Here is a 20,994-nt window from a genome sequence, read left to right as displayed (position 1 = left end):
AATTCCTTTCAGATGGAGCACCTGGCCCCATCACTTCAGAGAATTCAAGCTGAGAAACACTTTCAAAGGAAAAGCTATCTTGCTTGTAAATTGAAAACCTGTTTTAATTCTGCCATAAAAGTACTTTCACCAGATTGACTTATGCATTATTGGTCCCATGATGCCTGCCAAATAAAGCCCAAATTCTTTCTACAGACATTTAAGCTCTCCATGATACAACCCCACCATTTTTCCAGCTTCTATACCATCTCTTCCTATACACACACACTTACCTCATTCTAATGCGGATGTGCTATATGAACTTCTCTCCCTCACAGTGCTCATTTTCTACACGGCCTTTTCCTGGAAGGTCTCATACCTGATTCATCCAGCAGTGGCAATGGCTACATTTTGTTCAAGTGGTGTTTGGTTCTGCTGAGACTGCTACCACCCTGGTGGCAAAGATCCTGTCTTCCCTGTCTCTGTGTTCCCCACAACATGTAGCACTTTGAAGGCATTGGGTTGATGGTGAAAGAGGCCAGAGGCCAGGGTTATGTGGGGTAGTAAAACAATGGAGCTTGTGCAAAGGGGAGCTTCGCCTCTCCCTAAAAGGGGCAAACACTGCAGCAACCCCCAGCCCAAGGAGCTAGTTATGTATCTCTATGCTGCCTGTTTCTCAGTGCTCTCACACTGGAGTCCCACTGAACTTGCAGTCCAACAGGATGTGCCCTTGAGTGTCTGGGCATATTGTTAAAGTCCTGAAAGTTTGTTAAAATGAAAGATGCTCACTGCTCATGCTGGTGACTTTGCAGGGGAGATGAGGAAGCTGACAGTGGTGATGTTTATCTTGTGTGCTCCCTTCTCAAGCTGACTCTGTAGAGAGGGGCTGGGAGTGTCCTAGACAGTGCCCTTGTTTTGCTTTCCTGGGGATGCCATAGCAAAGAGCCACGAAACAATACAGTGTTCTTTCACAGTCCCTGAGGCCAGGAGTCTGAAAGCAAGTTGTGGGCAGGACTGTTCTCTATGGGAGAATCTGTTGTGTGCTTTACATTTAGCTCCGTCATCCACTCAGACCTCTACCTCTGTCACATGTCTTCTTTTGTGTGTCTGTTTCCCCTTCTTGTAAGGGTACTGGATTAGGGGCCCACCTACTCCAACAAGAACTCATGGTAACCTATAATACCTGCCAGTAACCCTATTTCCAAATAAGGCCACATTTTGAGGTTCTAGGAAGGATATGAATTTGGGAAAGGGAGTCACGGTTCCATTCAGTACAGGATGGATTCTGTAAGAAACTGGCTGGAAGAGAGTCTGTGCCCTCCGGGGCCAGCAATGAAGCTGGGGCCCAGTGTTTATTCAGCAAGTGCAAACCAGTCTGATTGGAGGACTAGGCTTGGAATTAGAAAATTCAGGTCTAGCCCTTTTCTTCAGACACAGTGTGTCTTCTCTTGGTCCCTCCTCTTCCACATGGAGAAGATAATGCACTCTCTTCCCTAATAGGGTTAGGGTTAAGAAAATCCACCCGTGCCCATGAAAACACTCCATCGCCTGTAAGCAGTGCGTGTGCACATGATGAATGGCTCTCTGTTTCTGGCTGTCCAGGAGGTGACTTTGTGTGTTAGGTTCAAAAATTTGCAAGAGGTTCTGGGAGCTATTTGATGGATCCCAGGCCCTGGGCTCCCTCCCAAATACCTCCCAGTATTCCGTGAACCAAGAGACCAGATGGCTTGTAAGCAACAGAAATATATTCCTCGGAGCTTTGGAGGCTGGGAAGACCAAGATCAAGGTGCTGGCAGACTTCAGGTCTGATGAGGGTCTGCTTTCTGGAAGGCTGACTTTTTGCTGTAACCTTGTATGGTGGAAAGGGTGAGCTCCCTGGGGTCTCTTTTATAGGAGCACTAATTCCATCAGGAGGACTCCCCTCCCGTGATTCAGTTGCCTCCCAAAGCCCCCATCTCCTAGGACCCTTACCTTGGAGAGTTAGATTTTCAATTCATGGATCTGTGGGGACACCAACATTTAGACAATAACAAATGGTGATCTTAACTTTTCATACATCTACAGTGTTAATATTTCATCCCATGAGTTAGCAGGACAACTATTATTTCTAACTGGGAGCCAAAGACACTAAATATCTTGCCCAAGGTCTGTAGTTGATTGCAAAACAATCCAGATGCCTCAATTCCAGATCCAACACAGTTTTTGAACTAGTACCTTGATCTATTTTCAGGAAGCTATGGATCACTTCACCCTCACCCTTGCCTTGGATTTGTTTGCCCAACCTGAAACACCTTTCGCTACCTGCCTGTGGGGCCAAGCAGGCACAAGACCTGTGCTGGCACATAGTAGGTGCTCATTAAACAGGATTTTCCTCTTTTTGCCCTTTAAATTTGTACATCTCTGGTCTCAGTTCTTCAGTTGCTACTTGCTGGCTATTGGAGCTATCTGGACATATAAGTTCCATCCCACAGAAGTATGCACTATTCTTCACATGTGGTTTCCATATCCCTCAGCACAATACTGGGCCCACAGAACCAGTCAGCTTGTCAGATGGATGGCCTCAAACAGGGCTGACAGCCCTGCCCTCGCTAGCTTCCCCTCTGTTCCTGGACTTCCCACCTGGACACATGCCCAGCACTGACTCTGCATCCCACACATTACTCCTCTGCGCACAGCTTCAACAAAGCTTCCGCCGCCCCATTTCCTCTGTACTGGCCAGCTTTCCTATTGCTGGGACAAAATAACTGACACCCACAATTTAAAGAAAGAGAAATATATTGTCCTTATAGATTCAGAAGCTCTAGTTCAAGGTTGGCTGGGTCCAAGACAGAAACAACATGGCGGAAGGGCATAGGGGAGCAAAGCTGCTCAGATCATGGCATAGAGGAAGCAGAACACAAAGGGAGAGCGTGGGCAAGAGATACCCCCGCCAGCGGCACGCCCCAGTGGTACAGCTCCGGGTGGGCCCCACCTCCTCACGGCCCATTCAGCTGTGAACAGCAGTGGTTAGTCCACTCATGAATGTGGCACCCCCTGACACAAGCGCCCCTGTGGAGTCTCTTAATCCAGTCAAATCACACCACCTTTCATCCATGGTTGGCCCTTCTTTGGGGAGGTGCCCATGGGCCAGGAGATAGGTTTGAGAATCAGAGAATCCGGTAGGTAAAAGGAACTGGGGATATCATTTAGATCTGCAGTCCCAAGCCCAGATGCTCTTCAAACTGGGGAGCTTGATACAAATCCATGTCACCAGGTCTCCTCCAGAGGGCAGTCAGCACCCAGCAGGCTGTTTTTTTTTTTTTTTTTAAATCAGTGTTCAGGTCATTTCTAGGTAGTTGACAAAGAACCCCAATTTAGGATCCACTGATGTAATTCAGCCTCTGTATTTGGTGGATGTGAAAAATGAGGGTCATAGAGGCCAGGTCTCCTATCCCAGGTCAGCAGTGCAGTAATCATGAGACTAAAACTAGATCCCAGATTTCCGACTTCCAGGATGATGGCTTTACTGATAAGTGTGTTCATTGGCTTTGCTATGTTTCTAGAAGGAGAAAAGGTGATAGTGGGCAATATGGAATCCAGTGATGCAGATGGGTTGCTTTGTTCTTAGAGTCAGAATAACAGAAAGGCAGACCGTGGTTCCAGTCCTGTAAGATGAAAATAATGACAGAGCTCAGCCTCTGGAGGTCAAGATAATCATGTAAATCCCAGGTCCTGGCATGCAGCAAGAACCAGAAGCCAGGAGTTCAGTCTTTTTGAAGCCAGTGAAGCAAGGCCCAGTGACTCCACTTACCCATATGATGTTGATGAAGGAGTCTGCAGGCAGGTCAGGATCTCCAGTGGCCACTGCACTGCTCTGCAGCAGAGTCTCCAATTCGGGGCTTAGTGAATGTCAGGGTGAACATGAGGGCATGGGCACGGGACCCCCGGCATTCCAGATCCCAAGATTCTCATCCCCTCATCATCTACCACAAAATTCATCTTCATCTGGAAAACACTACTCAAGTCTCCACCTCCCCTTCTGAGGTACTCAAAGGAAAGACCATGAATCACTTTTACCAAACTCCCCTTTTTAGGGCATGTCCCAAATTTTTACTGCCCTCTGCTTTATGTCATTATAATTGAACTGATCAGCAAGGAGAACAGGCCCCCTTTTTTTTGCAGGGGAAGGGAGACACTCACAAAAGTCCAAAATTATTATTGTTTACAGCTCACAGGAAACGCTTTTTAAATTTGACCTGCCTTCAGTAAAGGCATCAGCCAGTTTCCAAGGAAAGCTCAGGCCAAAGAGCCGTCCCTGATGTGGAGGGAAGTTACTTAGCCCTTGGAGGTGGCCTGTGGTCAGCAGAGTCCAGGAGCAGTTGCCAAGGATAGAATCCACCGTCAACAGAACGGGAAGCGAGGAAGGCTCTTGCAGAGCACAGAGTGCTTCTGTGCGTCCTCTCTGCATCGTTGGCTCCTTTTACCCACTGCGAGGCCAGGTGACCTTTAATGCCGGGGGAAGGAGAGGAGTTCCCAGCCATCCTGATGGCAGCCCAGTGGACGTACTCCAGCTGCTTTGAAGAAAGTGACTCAAATGTTCAGGGGTTCAGTTTCTTCTGTCCCAGGAGTCTGACTCTCCACCTTCACCCAGAGTCTGATAACACTTTAGAGACTGGTGGCAGAAGCCAACATCCAAGTGGGGCCAGAGCAGACAGGTGTGAACCCCACTCTAGGTGTCACCGCCATCTTGTTTGCCCTTGGGAAACTCATTTATCCCCAGTCTCTGCACGGATTTCCTTTGCTCTCCTGATGTTACCGTTCCTTCCTGGTGTTTCACTCAGAAGACTGGGCTCTGGGGTCCAGCAGGCCTCTGGCATGGACAGCAGAACTACACAGAAACTGGAAGCGCCTCAGGTCTGGGGCCTTGATTTTATGGATGAGGACAGAGAGTCACAAAGAAGGGGGAGGACTTGCCAAGGCTACAGAATGGAATTACAGAAAGGACATGGTAGTAACACTTACTTACATATGTTGTTAAAAAAAAAAAAAACGAGTTTGCATCTGTACAGCTTCTTCTGATCTACCCTTGAGAAGATGTGCTGGCTCCAGTAGTTAAACTCTGGCAACCGTGTCACCTGACAGACAGGGTTGGGAGGACCCTCCTGGGGTGATATTCTTCTCGTGCTCTGGGTGAGCCACTGTGTTCTCCATTGCATGGTGGCCCACCTTCATGCTGTAGAGTGTTACTCTGGCAACCGTGTCACCTGACAGACAGGGTTGGGAGGACCCTCCTGGGGTGATATTCTTCTTGTGCTCTGGGTAATTGGAGTGTATCTCACTTCTTCAATGAGCTTGTGCCTGCGAGAGGCTGGGGCCTCGCTAGATATCAGCACACCTAAACAGTGGCAGAAGATTGGCCATGAAGTCCCAAGGACTTGGCCTACAGCTGCTACCAGGGCTCTTGGGCATATTGCCTCAGTTTCCTCATCTGTAAAACAGGGATGATAATACCGGGGCATTATCATCCTAGGGATGTGACAAATTTTACATAATAAATTTAAACAATATTCACTGGGGTCTTTTTTACTTGCTAAAGTTCTATACAAGTTACCATTACTATACAAAAAGGGAAAAATATCTAAAACACTAGGAAGCCTTATTTCCCATTTAGAGATCTCCCCACCAGGTCCCAGCTCAGCCTGTTATCACATCCTTTCAGCATCCTTCACCCCAACCCCTAGCAGTAGCCTTTCTCCAAACCCTTCGACTCACATGTGACCCTGAGTTGCAGTTTCTCTGTATAATGCACATCTGTCCTGTCCTTGTTGGAGGGCAGGGCAGCATCTTGTACTCTTTAGGGCTTTTTAATTGACACATATCTTTACATATTTATGGGGGCAGTACAATAATTTAATACATGTATTTAGTGTATTCATCAAATCAATGCAAAGATCAAATCAGGGTCAGGGTAATGAGTATGTCTACCTCCTCAAATGTATATCATTTCTGCGTGTCAGGAACCTTTAGACTCTTCTTCCTTTTTTGAGATGTACTTTAGGATGTTGTAGAGGATAATCACCCTGCTCTGCAGCAGAGCACCAGAACTGATTCCTCAGCTCTTTGGTACCTGTTATCTGATCCCATTCTTATCTTTTCTCCTATGAGACCAATTTTCTTAGCCTCCACATATGAGTAAGAGTAAGAACAAAGTCCCTTGCTCAGACACGCCTTCATCCTTTAAAGGTAAGAAAACCCTACACCAGAGAAAACACCAGGTCTGCATCATCTCCATGTGTCTGATACTAAGATGTTGGGGGGCACTCTTTCCCCTGACACCCAGCCTCTTCAAGAACTGTAAATGAGTTTCTGTCTCTTGCAGCCATACACTGTGGCTCTTCATCCCCAGACTGTCATGTGAGGCTGCACACTGAGCTGCATGGGCTACACTTCAATGGAAATTCGGCCTGATTTTCCCAGATCTAGTCTGAGACCATAATCTGAAATAAGCATCTCATGCCTGGGCTGCAAGCTGACAGGGAGATAGAGGAGCATTTGTCTTCCGTGTTTATGAGCTTGTGCTTTTCTGACTGGGTGAAACTGAGCTAGTTTTAATGTGCTTAAATGGCTGATAAAGGTAGAAGCCCGAGTAGCTGTGGGATAAAGAGGCAGAGGGAGCAGTGGTGTATGGAAATAGCAAATAGCGTCCATCAACAAGGGCACCTTCCAGTGCAAGGGCTAGAAAACTGGACTCAAAATGGTTTCAACAATAAAGACATTGTGTCTCACATAGAGGAAGCCCCAATTTAGGGTGGCATTGATGTCAAGTAATTCACTAGTTCAACAAGATACTCAGACCCCAGGTCTTTCCACCTTTCCTCTTTGCTACGTTCAGCATGTTATTCATACCCTCAATGTGTAGTCCTCATGGTCAACAAGATAGTCTCCTCTGATCAGACTAGACTGGTTTGTAGCCAGCGGTGCTCCACACAGACTGGTGGCCAGGTTTGGCCAGCAGGGGAAGGTCCACATAGCAGCCACATGTCCAGACTTCCATCCATGGAAATTCAGAGTCCCAGGCCAGGTGTGATCTGAGTGTCAAAGGCTTGCTTATCTTTCTGGATTACACAAGAATAAGACATTCAGTGTAGCCCGAACCAAGTCCCAGTGTACCTACTGATTCAAAGGAGAGTTGAAGTCCAGTTTTCTCTACAACCACAAAAATTGGAGAAATAATTAAATGTAGAATCTTAGCTCTACTGCTCACTAGTTGAATGGCTTTATGGTAGATTCCCTCACTTCTTTGATCAGTTTTCTCAGGTATATAAGGGAGATAATCGTTTGTATTTATCATAGATAGAAGCTATTAGTATTAGATCTAAAATATCCAAGTTTAAACTGTTGTTAATGACAGCTACAATGCAGATGATGGCATTGTATTACTCACTTTCCCTTCACTGGCACAGAGTAACCAACACTCACAACTTAAAAAAGGAGTTTATTTGACTCACTGCTTCAGAGGGTTCAGTTCATGGTCATCTGGCTCTAAGGCAGGAAGCTCATGGAGGATGGGCACGGTGGGGCAAAGCTGTCAGCCTATGGCAGCCAGGAAGCAGAGAGGAAAAAAAGAAGAGGGAGAGAGAGAATGATATCCAAAGCCATGCCCTCAGTGACCAACTTCCTCCATTGAGGTCCTGCATCCTAGGAGCATCATCAGCTATGAACTCACCACTGGTGAGTGTAGTGCTCCACAATCCAATCACCTCCCAAAACCCTAATCTCTGAGCATATGAGACTTTGGGGGACATTTTAGATCTAAACTGTAACAGGGGTGGTGGTGGTGGTGGCAGTTGTGGTAGTAATAGTGATAATAACAGTGTTACTGAAGTAGTGGTGGTAGTGGTGAGAGGAGGAGGAAAAAGGAGGGGAAGGAAGAGTAGGAAAATGAGGGAAAAAATATTGGCCCTTCCTTCTTCATGGGGGGCCATGAGACACAACATGAACGTGATTGAGAGAAGGACCTTGTAAACTGTCAAGTTCTACCCAGTGAGTTGTCACTGTGGTGATCACACATAGTTGCGAAGCCACCCAAATCCGTGGAAATTTTGCTTCTAATAATACTGACACTTCTCCTTCACTTTCGCTCACCAAAGCTGAAATAAATCATGTCAGCAGATGTTGGATTGGCCAGTTCCCAAAGACATGGAGACAATGTGTGTAGCCGTGGGCCTTGGGTCTCTTGGTCACTGGAACCTATTCCTATAGATCCTAGGGCCAAGGAGGGAGGTGAACATGAATGTTTGAAACACATGGAACCCAGAAAATAGAATTCAGACAAGTTTTTGGTATTGCTTTTTTAAAAAAATGGCTTTCACTACATCACTCAATCCCACCCCAGCTCCTATGAGCCCAACCCCAGGCCTGTAAGAAGCGCTCCATGTCTCAGCCATATTGCTTTCTCTCCTTTGTTCAGAGACAGCCCAGCAGACCCTCCCCATAATAAAGGCTATTATGGTCCTGGAAAAAAAATGGCTTTGACAGCAGAAAGCCAATGAGGAACCTCAAGTCTCTAGGATTTGTCAAAATGAAGAGGCTCAAAAGAAGGCAATGGGGGGCACCAGAATCAGGACCTCTGGGGAGGGTAACAGAGGCACAAGGCAGAGACACTATGCCCACTCTACACAGATGTGCTATGGCAGGGGCAGGTGTGAGGCCCACAGCAGTGACAGTGCTGCCATCGGAGTCACAATGCTGTGTGGTTTCTAATTTTCAAAATCACTCAAGGTTAAGTGTAATTATTCCCACTCCACTGGGGAAGAAACCAAAATTGAGAAAGATGACAGAGCCTGTCACAGGAAAAGTTCAGTCCAAGGTGTATGACTCCAGAACCCCTTTTCTGTAACATTTTGCCTTTCATTAAAAATACCTCTTAAGGGCCAGGGTTTTAGCTCGGTGGTTCTGCCACCTGTATTACAAGCGCAAAGACCTGAGTTCAATCCCCAGTACCAAAAAAAAAAAAAAAAAAAAAAAAAACTCTCATGTGGAAAGAGTAGGGGAAAGGAAATAAGGGAAAAGAAAAATTATGAAAAAATGATAAAATGGAAATAAAGTTTTTGTAAATAGAGAGGGGTGGAGGGGGTGAAGGGAGGGCAGGGGTATGGGGAAAAAATGAGAACCAAGACCTGTTGTGTAAAGGTACAAGATCCCAATGATGAATGTAACTGTACTGTATCCCTAAAAAGTACCAATAAACTCAATGAAAAATAAAAAATAAAAACAATAAAAAAAAAATACCTCCTAACCAAAAGCGACAAATACACCTGCTTCTGCCCTGCAAGGGCTTGGTCAAATAATTTTGAATAATAAAGCCACCTAGATGTCCAGCCAGGAAGCTGCCTTAATACCTGAACAACCAATGGTGGGGCCAGAATGAGTGGGCCATGGGATGAGGTAGAAAGATGCTCCTGTTTCCTGGAACCCGGTGTTGGTCTAGCTGCTGAAAAGAAAGCAGGAAAGTAGTAGAAAGTTTAAAGCCACCACTGTATCACCCTTCCTCCAATTGGAAAATTACTTACTAGCCCACAGGTCACTAAGGAAATGCCCATGGTCCCCAGGAGTAATTCAGCCATGATCGGTAATATCTGTCACCCTCTCCACTCCATTACTCCCAAAGAAAACATTTCTAGTAATTCAGCCATGATCGGTAATATCTGTCACCCTCTCCACTCCATTACTCCCAAAGAAAACAGATTTCTTTTTTTTTTTTACCTTGGAGAGGAAAGAGCTGTGGCCATTCTCTGACAGACAGAGATGCTTGATTATAGGAGGGCAGCCTCACATGAGAACAAGGGGGCTGGGATGGAGAAGGCCAAGTGGAGAAAGAAGAGACTGTCTTCTCTGACATTCAGGCTTTCTTTCCCCTCCAAGAAGGTGATGCAAGCAGCAATGTGGCAAATGTTGATTTTCAAATCGAAACAGAGGAAGAAAATTGCCACACCTGCCCTTTTAGGGGTTTGCACAAGATTGGATGTGGCCCCACAGTGCGCAGTGGCCTGTCATCTCAGGAGCTGCCCGGGGAAGTTCAGCACAGGTTGAGTATCTGGGCCAGGGCAGGGAACTGCAAAGTCCCAAGGGAATCAGCAGAGCAATACGCCGATGTCTGGGCTGCCCACGCAGTGAGCACCTGTGCCTGGGAGCGGGGGCAGCTGAGGCCAAGCTGGTCTCTAGGGAAAAAGACTTAAGTGCAGGAAATTGGTAAGTGAAGAAGTCACTTCGATTCAGCATCATGAGCAAGCACAAAGAAATGGATCTCTATGGGTGGGTGGATGGGTGGTTGTATGTGTGTGTGTGTACTGAGCTACTGACAAACCAGTGAAACTAGCACCGTCTCAACTCACCCAACTGCAGTTGCTACTGTGCTCAATAAGTAGGTAAATCATTTTTTGCAAAGCTGCCTTGATCTTAGGCCATTATGTGATTGTTCTGGCCCTTTATCCCGCGTAGAATCTGTCTGGACCATCTGAACCATCAGGCACCCGCTTGTTTAACAAGGTTTCTATGGCGAAGTCTTTGACATTACCCACCTCCCTGCCCAGCCTGCTTCTTCCCTGTTGGGATCCCAGCATCTTCCCAGGGTCCCACCACCGAAGACAGTGCTTTCAGCTTTCTAAGCATCCACCCTGTTATACATCTAATATAGGTTCAAACCTGACCCCACGAATTTTAATGGAGAACTGTAAAGCATTGAGAAGACCTTTAAAATACCAAAGAATGCTTCTTTTTCATTATGGTAAAATGAATAAAATAAAATGTGCCATTCTACATTCTAAGTATGCTATTCAGTAACATTCATTACAGTTGCAATGTTATGCACCCATCACCACTATTTCCAAAGTTTTCCATAGCCCCAAACGAAAACTCTGTGCTTATTAAGCAGGAGTTCCCCATTCCTCCCTCTTCCCAGCCACTGGTGCTGACAGCCCCTAATCTACTCTCTGCTTGTCAAGTCTAGGTACTTCACGCAAGTGGAACGCATATTTGTTCTTTTATGACTGGCTTTCACTTAATATGCCTCTTCCATGATGTGCCATGTATGAGCATTTCAGTCCTTTTTTAAGGCTGCAAGGCATCCTGTCATGCATGTGTTCTACATTTTGTTTATCCATTGCTTTGTGGAGTGAAAAATAGCTTCCTCTTCCTCTTCCTCTTCTTCTTTCTTCTTTCTTCTTTCTTCTTTCTTCTTCCCTGAATTTCAGACACTAGTGGAGACCAAGGTGGAATAAAGACTTTAGTGTGGGATTCCTGCTGCCCACTCACCCACCACATCTTGGGGGTGGCCCCTTTTCTCCCCAGTGGCTGCTGCTATGCACAGTGGCCACAAAGAGGGACAGCCACCCTGTAGGAGAAGAAACACCACATCCACTGTCAAGGAACCCCAGTTCTCATCCCTGGGGCTACATGTGGGCCTTGGACACTCCATCTCTTCTGTACAACAAGGAGGGGGAATGTGTACCCTTCTGTCCCAGCTTTAAACATTCTCTAGGTCTGTCAGTGTCTCAGAGCCCGGTGTGGGAAGGTGACTTGGGCAAAGCAGAGTCTCAGGAAGTATTAGTGACGCATGGAATGAATGCATGACAGAAGAACTGGGGGGTGAAGAGCAGAGGTGTTACCGCTTCTTGGCTGGAGAACAGACGGGAGACTGTATTTTGATGTCAGGTTGAATGGTACTTAAGTTATGGCTACATAGTGCTGCATGAAGTATTACTGTGTTCATTGTCTTTGTATCTTGTACTGAGAGGAAACTGTATAACTGAGCTGCTCATCAATTCTGTTTGGTGTGGAATTCTTAGCAGCTTTGATAAATACACTTATATAAATTAAAGGAGGTAAGTACACACAGGACCCTTCAGTAGAAATTCTTACAGCTAAGTTCTGCTACACAGGAGATCTAAGTTATGTAGTGTTCCACACAGGAAGGTGAGCATCTCACAGTTTGTGACCCATGCTGCAGAACTATGCACACGCAAATAGACATTTTATTCCCTCTGTAATTGCACATGTCCTAGGAGATATACACTGGCATGGCTTCTGATCACAAGGAGTTTGCGTTCCTCCTAAAGCCCAAATATTAATAATCAAGTCAAAAATGGCTATTTTTATTGTAATAGCTATTTGTACGTATGGTGATCCTTGGAATGACAAGGCAAGGAAATGAAGAAGAGCTGTTAGCTGGATCCATTCTATGTCCTGGAATCTAGAGGTGCCTTAGCCAGATCTTCATACCAACCAAGGATCAGCATCCTCACTTACCATAGGATTTTGGAGTGATTTTGAAAGTCATCCAGCACTTTAGAAGTGGTATTCCAAGTTACAATACAGAATCACAAAAGCAGTAATCTTATGCTGAACCCAGTACTTGAAGTTAACAAACGTCTTCCTTATCAGTCAGTAATAGGGAGCTATATGTTCTGTCCACATCTCAAAATATTGGTTCCCTGGACTCTAGTACACTTGGTCAGGACCCCTAAACAACTCAGTCCACAGGATTAATACGGTGCCGCCCTAGTTCAGGAGGAGGTGGAATGGCAGAGTTCCACACTCAGCCTTCCCCCTACCTGTACCTGCTCTCAGGGTAGCCTGGGGCTTTCTGCAGCACTGTATATGTTTTTAAAGTCCTATTTTATATGAGGAAATAGGCCTAGAGAAGTCAAGAGACTTGCCCAAAGACACACAACCAGGTGGTACTAGAAACAAGATCAATGATTATTCCTACTAAAACATTGTTGAATGTCTGTCCTCTAGCTGTTTATAATGCAGTAGGAAGGGTAGCACATGTATACATGAGAAGGTTCATAGGAAACTAAAACAGTTGAGCTCCTCAGGTACTAAGGAGACATCATAATTCCCAAAAACTATGGCTCTCTCTTCACTCAACTCTGATAAATATTTCAAACATGGATGCAGTCAGGGGCCCACAGATGCAACTGGTGGAGCTAATAAATGAGCAAGATGAGTGGAAAGAAAAATAGAAAAAGATGACAATATGAAGCAAGAAAATGGAGAAAAATAGTATTGTGTTGGAAGAGAAAGTGTTAGGAAGAAGAGAGAAGCCAATCTGCCAGGCAGGTGGGGATCCCCCATTATCAGAGGAGTGGGGTCCTCCAGATGCCCTGGGAAATCCACTCTGGCCAATTTGCAGTGCAGAGTCTGTAAGATTTGCTTTCTTTCTTCAGTTTTTAACATCTCCTCTACCATTCCCAGCCTTAACACAGAATTTTAGTCCCTTCTAGTTTGGATTCCACAGTTTCTCCATTCCCACGATCATAGACTGCTGATCGTTGGGTGCCTTCCCAATGAGCTCTCTGACTGCTTGGAACTCAGGAGGACATCCAGCACTTGTTTGAAATATTTATCAGAGTTGAGTGGAGAGACTTTGGAATTATGATGCTGTCTACGTACCTGATGAGCTTGACTGTCTTAGTTTCCTGTCAGCCTTCCAATGGGTACATGTGCTACCTTTCCAACTGCATTATAAATACCTAGAAGACAGACACTCAAGTCAAGGAGGGCTGTAAAGGACTATGGGTTCACAGGACTAGCGGCATGACGCTGGCAATACCAGTCTGAACTTGCTGCTCTCTGCCCTATGCTCATTCAACCTTGGATGTTCTATAGCAGTACAATTCATGCTGTGACAGAATTGACCACACTGTTTGAATTGTCCTTTTTTTTTAACTTTTTAGGTAATTCTGTAAGAGCTCCCATGCTCTTACAGAATGAGTAAGAGTAAGTGACCCTCCCCTTTGCAACATTCAGTCAGCATACTCCAGCAGTCACAAGGTGCCTGGTGGCTGGGTCCAGACTTGTCAATGATAGGCAGCTGCCCCTTCTCTGAATTTTTTTTAAATTATATCTTGCATCGGAAAAGGTACACAAAACCACCCATGTACATAGTCCCAGGTGACATTACAAGCAAGCCTTTCCATGACTTCTTCTACTTTATGAAAGCTTGCCTTCTTTGGAGTAATGTCTTGTCCATTCCACCAGTAGAGCTTCAGTTGCCTTGGTTCTTTTTCTTCTAGGCTTAAAATAAAATTAAATATTTCTTGGGTAAGGAGCTGAATTGAGAATCTCTGGCGAGTGAAGAGCGCCATGTGTTTTAAGGGACCACCAGTAGCTTTGTGAGCTTGGTGATAGGTTTTAAGTTCAACCAGGGAGATTAAATGCTTCATTATCTGAACAAACTGTACATCCATCACGAACTGTTTGGGGTTGACCTCTTTGCTGAATGGGTCACAGTGGGGATTGTTTTTCTCAAATTGTGTGTGATCTGTGTAAGCCTCTTTCACAGTCTTCATAAGTGCTGTGATGCCTGGCTCTTTGCAGTTACTGTGATAGAAGAGGGCTTCACCCTCCAGCTCCACTGCTCTAAGGGAGTTCCAAGCCTGGTAGTCTTGAACACGATCCCAGCATGCTATCTGCTTGAGCTGTGCCGTGAGATCCTCAGTGCCGAACTTCACATCTGTACCTTTCTCTAGCCAGCCCTCTGGCTCCAACTTCCTCCATCAATAGTTTGTTACAGTCTTCCCACATTTTTTTGAGTCTGAAGTCTCCATTTGAGCTGATGTCTCATCTGAATTCTCAGTTTTGGTGTGTTTTCCTGATAGCGCCCTCTTGTCCAGTCACTGTGCTCCTGGTGCATCCCATGGGGTTCTCCTTCTCTAAATTCTTGTCCACATGCCTTCTTACTGACTCCTGGACCACAGGAGCTCTATGTCAGATCCCTTAGCAACTTAATGTGGACAGTCTAAACCCTGCCAGGTGTTTGGGAATCAACAGGGGCCAGTGAAAGAGGTATCTCTCTACCCAGGAGGCAAGACAGGCTGAAGGGAACTTTGGACTGAAGGTCAGGAGGTCTAGTTTCCTGTTCTTATCATGTGTCTCTTTGGCCTCAGTATCTTATCGTATCCTAGTTTTCAGGTGAGCAGGGTAATTAGAAAACCTGTGAGATTCCTTTTATCACCCAGACTCCATGATTTCAAACCAGGTCCTGTAACTTCTACCTGCAGATAAATTCTCTTGCTGTGGAGGGACTTTCTCCAGGATGAGGTTGCCGGTGGGCTGGCCATTCAGTTGCAGCTGGGTAGCAGTTGTTCTTTGCTGGGTGGGAGCCAGGCTCAGCTCTTCTCCTTAGTCAGCATGCTTTCCCAGGGCATTCTCATTTGGCCTTGCCCTATCACCCAAACTGCCCTGAGCCCTGACTCTGGCATCTCGTGGCCAGTATTGGAGTATCTCCGATTCAGCAGGTCCCATTACTGCTGTGTCCATCTTCTTCCCAATCCCCTCTTGCTAAAGGTCCCTCTTCAGCACGAGTCATCACCATCCACATGGTCACACAAACTAGAAACCCCAAGGAAGGTCAGGAAGTGTGCCTCTTCTCTCCCATTGCCTGTTCCCTCAGCGCCATGTGCAAGGAGAGACCAAAGTAGATACTTATTGTCTTTCAAATCCACCTGTGTCTCACCAGTCCCAGTCCCACTGCCACTACCTTGGCTCGTGCCTCTGCGACATCACTCCAGGTCACTTCTCACCGCCATCCTCATTCTCCAGCCAGCGTACCTCTAGTGCAGTCTTTCCCAGTCTCCTTGGAATGGAACCCAAGCCTCCAGGTGACCACAGAGCCTCTGGCGATCTTGAGCCTGTCCCCCCCCCCCCCCGGCCTGTTCCCTCAATGCCCTTTGCTCCAGCCAAAGCAAATATGTGGCTTCACTGTCTCATCAGTTCTCCCTCCACCTGGATGCCTGGCCTGTGCCCAAATTCTGCCATCCCCTAACCTCCTGTCCTGGAAAATTCTTTCTCCTCTGAGATTCAATCAAATGCCCTTACTCTAAAAGCCTTTCTTAGCCAACCATGCTTATCTCCTGAATACCACTCACCCATTGTACTGGAATCATCTGACCCTTTGCACCCTTCCCGTCACCACTCATGTACTAGGAGATCTTGGGGATCCTTTTCTGAGCCCTTTTCCCAAAGCTCCAGCACCCAGCACATGCAAGAATGTCTGTGAGTGATTGAATGTGTGGCTAAGGTGGTCTTTAAGGAGGTCCTTCTGCATCTCTGTGTTATGTGCCAGTGTTTGGAACACATATCATGTGGCATGGAGTAAGGAATAAGCTTTACTGGGAAAAGTTATATAAGCCAAAGCTCAATAAGAAAAGTCACAAGTTCCCCAGTCCTCCATCCCACAAAGTGGTGTGTCAAGTCCAGGATACTGCTAAGCCCAAGAGTCTGCATCCCAAGGGAGATTCTACTGTCCCCATGGCCCTCATTTTTTATAGGCAAATTAAGCAAGGGAAAGTGATCTTGTGGATGAGGAAATAAACAGACTGCTTGGTGCCAGGCAGTCTGGATTGGGGATGCCAACTGCTTATGAGAGGCTGCCTGGGAATGCCAGCTTCCCAGCATACAGGGTCCTCAGAGCCTTTGAGACGTGGCTGTTCTCCCTATAAGGGAAGAAGAGATTTTGAGATTAGTATCTGTCTCCAGAAAGTTCATTGTCTAGACAGCCCAGAGGGAACTCCAGGTTCGGGTTCTGACACTGTACCTGCTTTTACAACTTTAGTCATGGATGTTTGAGAGGATGGATGGACAGATGGATGGATAAATGGATGGATGCAGGCATACATGGGCAAGTGAAGAAAAGTGTAAAAAAGCACGTGAATGCATGAAAGCATCTGGCACCTAGTGGCAACCAACTTGTGTTTGGTTTCTGGGGGTACATACGGGTACCCGTTATTTGGTGCTAAATATGAAATTTCTGAAGTGTCATGGGGGTGGTGTGAGGGGCCTGGGACTGAGTGTTGAACAGTTCCTCCTTCCGTGAGGTCCTCGGGTTACATCAGGCCTTTTGTAACATGCCTTCCTTTTTATCACTGTCCTGATACATTCTAAACCTACATTGCCTAATTTGAAAAAGTTGATGCCCCCCACAGTGTGGACTTTTCCTAAGTCACAGTCCCAAAGCAGCCACAACCCCAAACCAATTTTATGTTACTAAAATGGGTAGGAAGTAAAGGATGTGTCTATCTCTGAGATGCTGATTAGATCTGGGCCTTTATTAAATATGTGTGCCAGTGGTTCTTAAATGTCCAGGTGCCTCTCACACACCTGGAATTGTCTGTAATGCACACTGCAGGAGTTCTTGGTACAGCCCATAATTCTGCAGTTTTTTCCTCAAACTGCTTCAGCTGGAGCTGGGCACAGTGAGGCCAGTACTCACTGCACATCCAGGGGTGGGGCACAGGGTGCCCGTCCTGCAGAACCACCCTGTTGGGCTCCCAATACCCCGGGCTGGGGCACACTCCCAGCAAGCTGGGCAGGAGGAGGTGGGACTTCTCTCTTCCCTCTCTGAGATGAGGGTGGACTGGGGGAGGAGGATTGGAGGGTTGAAGGGTTCTGCACTGAGTGCCTTCTAGGGGTGTGAGGAGCCTGCCATGCTTTGGAGTACCTGCACCTGAATGCAGTGCAGATGGGTGTTCTGGGGCTCCCCGGGGAGACAGCTGAAGCCCCTGCAGAGGGCATCAGTGGAGCATGAAGAGGAGCAGGCAGCCTTCCCTGGTTAGGCCATTAAGGCTGTGCACTAGGGGTAGGAGAGGAAAGCAATTAGTGGGGAGGGAAGCGGTGAATCAGCATGGGGAGTCGGCTTGCTCTAATTGAGCAAAGAGTCTGTCTTGGCCTCCCAGGGACAGCGCTGCATCCTTAAACACAAAGCCTTTCTCTTAGCAGTGGGAGAAAAGAACTGGCTTTCTCATCTAAGCCTGCCCAGTGCTGGCCCCATCCTCAGACTACTGGTTTTCTCTGCTGAACTGGCCTGTGTCTTTGGAGAGAGTTTTATTTTCTCAGGAAAGAGATTTCAGTTGTCTAGGCCTGTGTGTGAGCAGGTTGCCTGTTTTGGGTGCTATGAAGAGTTCTTCAATGTCTTGATTTCTTCGCGGTTGTGGCTTTACTCTGTTATTTCAGAGAACTCAGCTAGTGCCCTTCCCAGAACCAGGTCTGGGGTTAGTGGCTGCTGAATTCTGGCACAATTTTCCTGCTTCACCCACTTTCTACAATTTTCCTGCTTCACCCACTTTCTCCACGTCTTCTCTGTCTTTACATTGATTCCCAGTAGATCGAGACATTATGAATTCTTTTCTAAGAAGGTGCAATAAAATGTTAACTAGTTAAATGAGGCTTTTCCTTAAAAATGTGAATAATTTCACCTCCCTAATATTTTAACAGGTGACCTTTGATGACATACACATGCATATATTTGTATACATATGTCTTTGAAAAGACATTATATATATGTGGAGATACACACATGCACGTGCACACATACACACACACACACACACACATATATATATATATATCCTAGTAGACTGAGCTCTAATGGTGGAAAAGTTGTTGTTATGGGGTGCATGACTATCCTTGTGAGATCTGCTAATTCAGAATTTTCCAAATCCCTAACCTAACAATTTGTTTTTCTTTCTTTCCTATTTTTGTTTCCTAGGAACGAGTGGAATATCTCTTTCTCATAATTTTTACTGTGGAAGCATTTTTAAAAGTTATCGCCTATGGACTTCTTTTTCACCCCAATGCTTACCTCCGCAATGGTTGGAACTTACTAGATTTTATCATTGTGGTTGTAGGGTAAGTATTGCTGTTTTTCTCCTGTCCCTCATATTACCTATACATACTTTTTTTTTTCCTTCTGTATTCATATCTCTTTTTTTATTTTGTTATAGCTATACTTGCCTTCAGGCACAGTGAAAGGATTTGTTAAAAATCACTTTGAATTCAGATTTTCTCCAGAGAGAGAGGAGCTGTTACCTAAGATGGTTCTTACCACTGCTCCCTTGTGCACTGGAACATGCAAACACACATCCGTGTGCACACATCACACACACATATATACATATAGAGACGTGCACACACACTTCAATCTGAGTGTTCTTAGTGGAACCCAAGTCCTGCATGTCACTGAGGTGATTCTTCTATTTAAGCACTTTTATCCCCTCTCTAGCCACACCTGACCCAGCAAGCTCCTGGCCAATTGCCCTGCCATATACTGATCAGATCAGTCAACTTGCTTGGGAGCGTGCAGTCCGTGGGCACAGGGTAAGGCAGGTGCACAGGATTTCTATGCATATTCCCCTCCCCCTTTCTCACTTCCGCAGTGGTTTTATGCTTTGGTCTTATACTGTAACCCCAAGAAACCAGACTGCTCAGCACAGCTGGCTGAGAAGACTCTGAAAGGCCAAGGTGATGGATAACTAAACCCAGACCGGAGAGACCATCCCCCAAACACCGCTTCATGTTAGTGTAGGACATCAGTAGAAGCTTTAAAACGCAGTGTAGAGAATATTAAATAAAATTTTGAAGTGGTGATGTCCTTATCAAGAAATTGGTGACTGAATGAAAAGATTCTCCACAAAATGTTTGTACCTAACAGGCTTTACATATGCATAATATAAGTTATTAAGATGGAATGGATGAAGTTCCAACAACTCGTGTGTTTTGTAGAAAGGGGTCACCTTTACAGCAGCTCCCACTTCAAGAAAGGACGCCTCCTCTGAGCTAACCTGGTGTCACCTGGAGCCCAGTAGCCCCCCTACACTCATTCTCCCTTGTCCAGGTAGGCTTCAGTGTCAAGGGTAGGATGTTGGAGGCTCTTGTCCCAGGAACCTATTTGGTGAAACCTTCTGTACCATCTCAGTGGAGACCCAGGCCACTGTGAACTTCGCCAGGGCACTCGGTGCTCATTACCTTGGGGGAATGCCTGCTCTTTCCTGTAGGAAATAATACAAGAGCAAATTAAGATTGTTCACAAGTTATTTCCTTGCCTGTGGTCATCTGGAAGGTCATAAGGATTGTTTGGGTTGTGTTGGGGGTTGTCCTGTTTTGTTCTTATGTTGCCTGGCTAATAAGTGACATACTTTGGCCACATGGGTATCAGGGATGTTTGGGTGGCCCAAAGAGCACTAACGTTACTGGTTATTAGTTAGCTGAAGATCTGGCTACAAAGGACTCAGGGTTGGGAGGTACAAGGGCATGATAAGTTTTACCACTTCTGTTCATGACAGAATAAATACTGAGTGGCTAAACAAATGCTTTGAAGAACTCAGTGAACCACAGTAGCGGTCCTGAGAGTGGGTAGTTCCAAACGTCCCTAAGTCCTTTTTAGACTCGGCCTCTTCCTCAAGGCCTCAGTCCCCCGGGGGCCTGCAGTGCATGCATAAACTAGAGCCTGAGAAATGAGAGCCGATGCTTTGGGGCGTGTGGAGAGATGAGGCAATTTGCAAGATGCATTTTGTTTATGCAGAGACATTACATTTTCTACTCATGTTTATGGAAGGAGTTGGATTTGATTCCTTGTGCTCTGCCCCACTCATGGGAAGTTGAGACAAGAAAAATGGCAGCCCTTGAACAGGGGTACTGGGAGGTAGGGCTGAGCCTCCCCGCTCCGTCTCAAGGAGGCTGTGCCTCACTGGCCCACACATGCTCATCTACAGCTTCTTTGTCCCTCACTGCATCCCTTAGTCTGTTGTTCTTCCCACAGGGGGAAGACTGTTTATGGGACAGCCAGCTTCTCCCTGAGGTTTAGGCCATAATAGGGAGGCAGCCAGATATGGCACTGTCCCAGAGACAACTTTGGGGTTTGGTTCTCTTGATCTTACATATGACCACCTGTAGCCTCTAGTTTCTCTTCTGAGTAAGACTTAGGGCTTCTCCATTCAGTCTAAATCTCAGATCATCCCTTATAACAAGAGAAATAGTCCCCCATCACCAAACGGTGTAGCTCACCATCTGTCTCCAACAGGGCCTCTTTTTTCTGTCCACTTTGCAACACTGAATGATATCCCTGTGCTTTCCTGTGTTCCTTGGGAAATGCCTGCTTTCCTTGACCACACTCCATAGCTACCTAGAAGATGTTTTTTTTCTGGCCTCCTACAAATCAGAAAGGGAGTCTGACTTGCCCTGGAAGAAGGCAGGCTT

The 20,994-nt window shown here is 46.1% G+C and overlaps 2 protein-coding genes across 2 annotated transcripts in view; one reads left to right on the top strand and one right to left on the bottom strand.

Moving 5' to 3' along the window:
- Cacna1c (calcium voltage-gated channel subunit alpha1 C) overlaps nt 1-20,994 on the top strand; it is a 712,468-nt gene that overhangs the window by 455,344 nt on the left and 236,130 nt on the right. The window contains exon 4 of the mRNA XM_019208417.1: nt 18,509-18,648. Coding sequence (XP_019063962.1) covers nt 18,509-18,648 — 140 coding nt within the window. The remainder of the gene's footprint in view (nt 1-18,508; nt 18,649-20,994) is intronic.
- Nucleotides 10,037-15,551, bottom strand: LOC104866524 (thymocyte nuclear protein 1-like). The gene is given in 4 exon segments (XM_033759670.1): nt 10,037-10,178; nt 11,272-11,350; nt 13,925-14,627; nt 15,546-15,551. Coding segments are annotated over 4 exon segments (930 nt in total).

This window comes from Fukomys damarensis, unplaced genomic scaffold, assembly GCF_012274545.1.
Source record: "Fukomys damarensis isolate Sample0158 unplaced genomic scaffold, DMR_v1.0_HiC HiC_scaffold_5, whole genome shotgun sequence".
Classification (NCBI taxonomy): Eukaryota; Metazoa; Chordata; class Mammalia; order Rodentia; family Bathyergidae; genus Fukomys; species Fukomys damarensis.
Note: the sequence above shows the minus strand (reverse complement) of the source record. Positions and strands in the feature narration are given on the sequence as shown.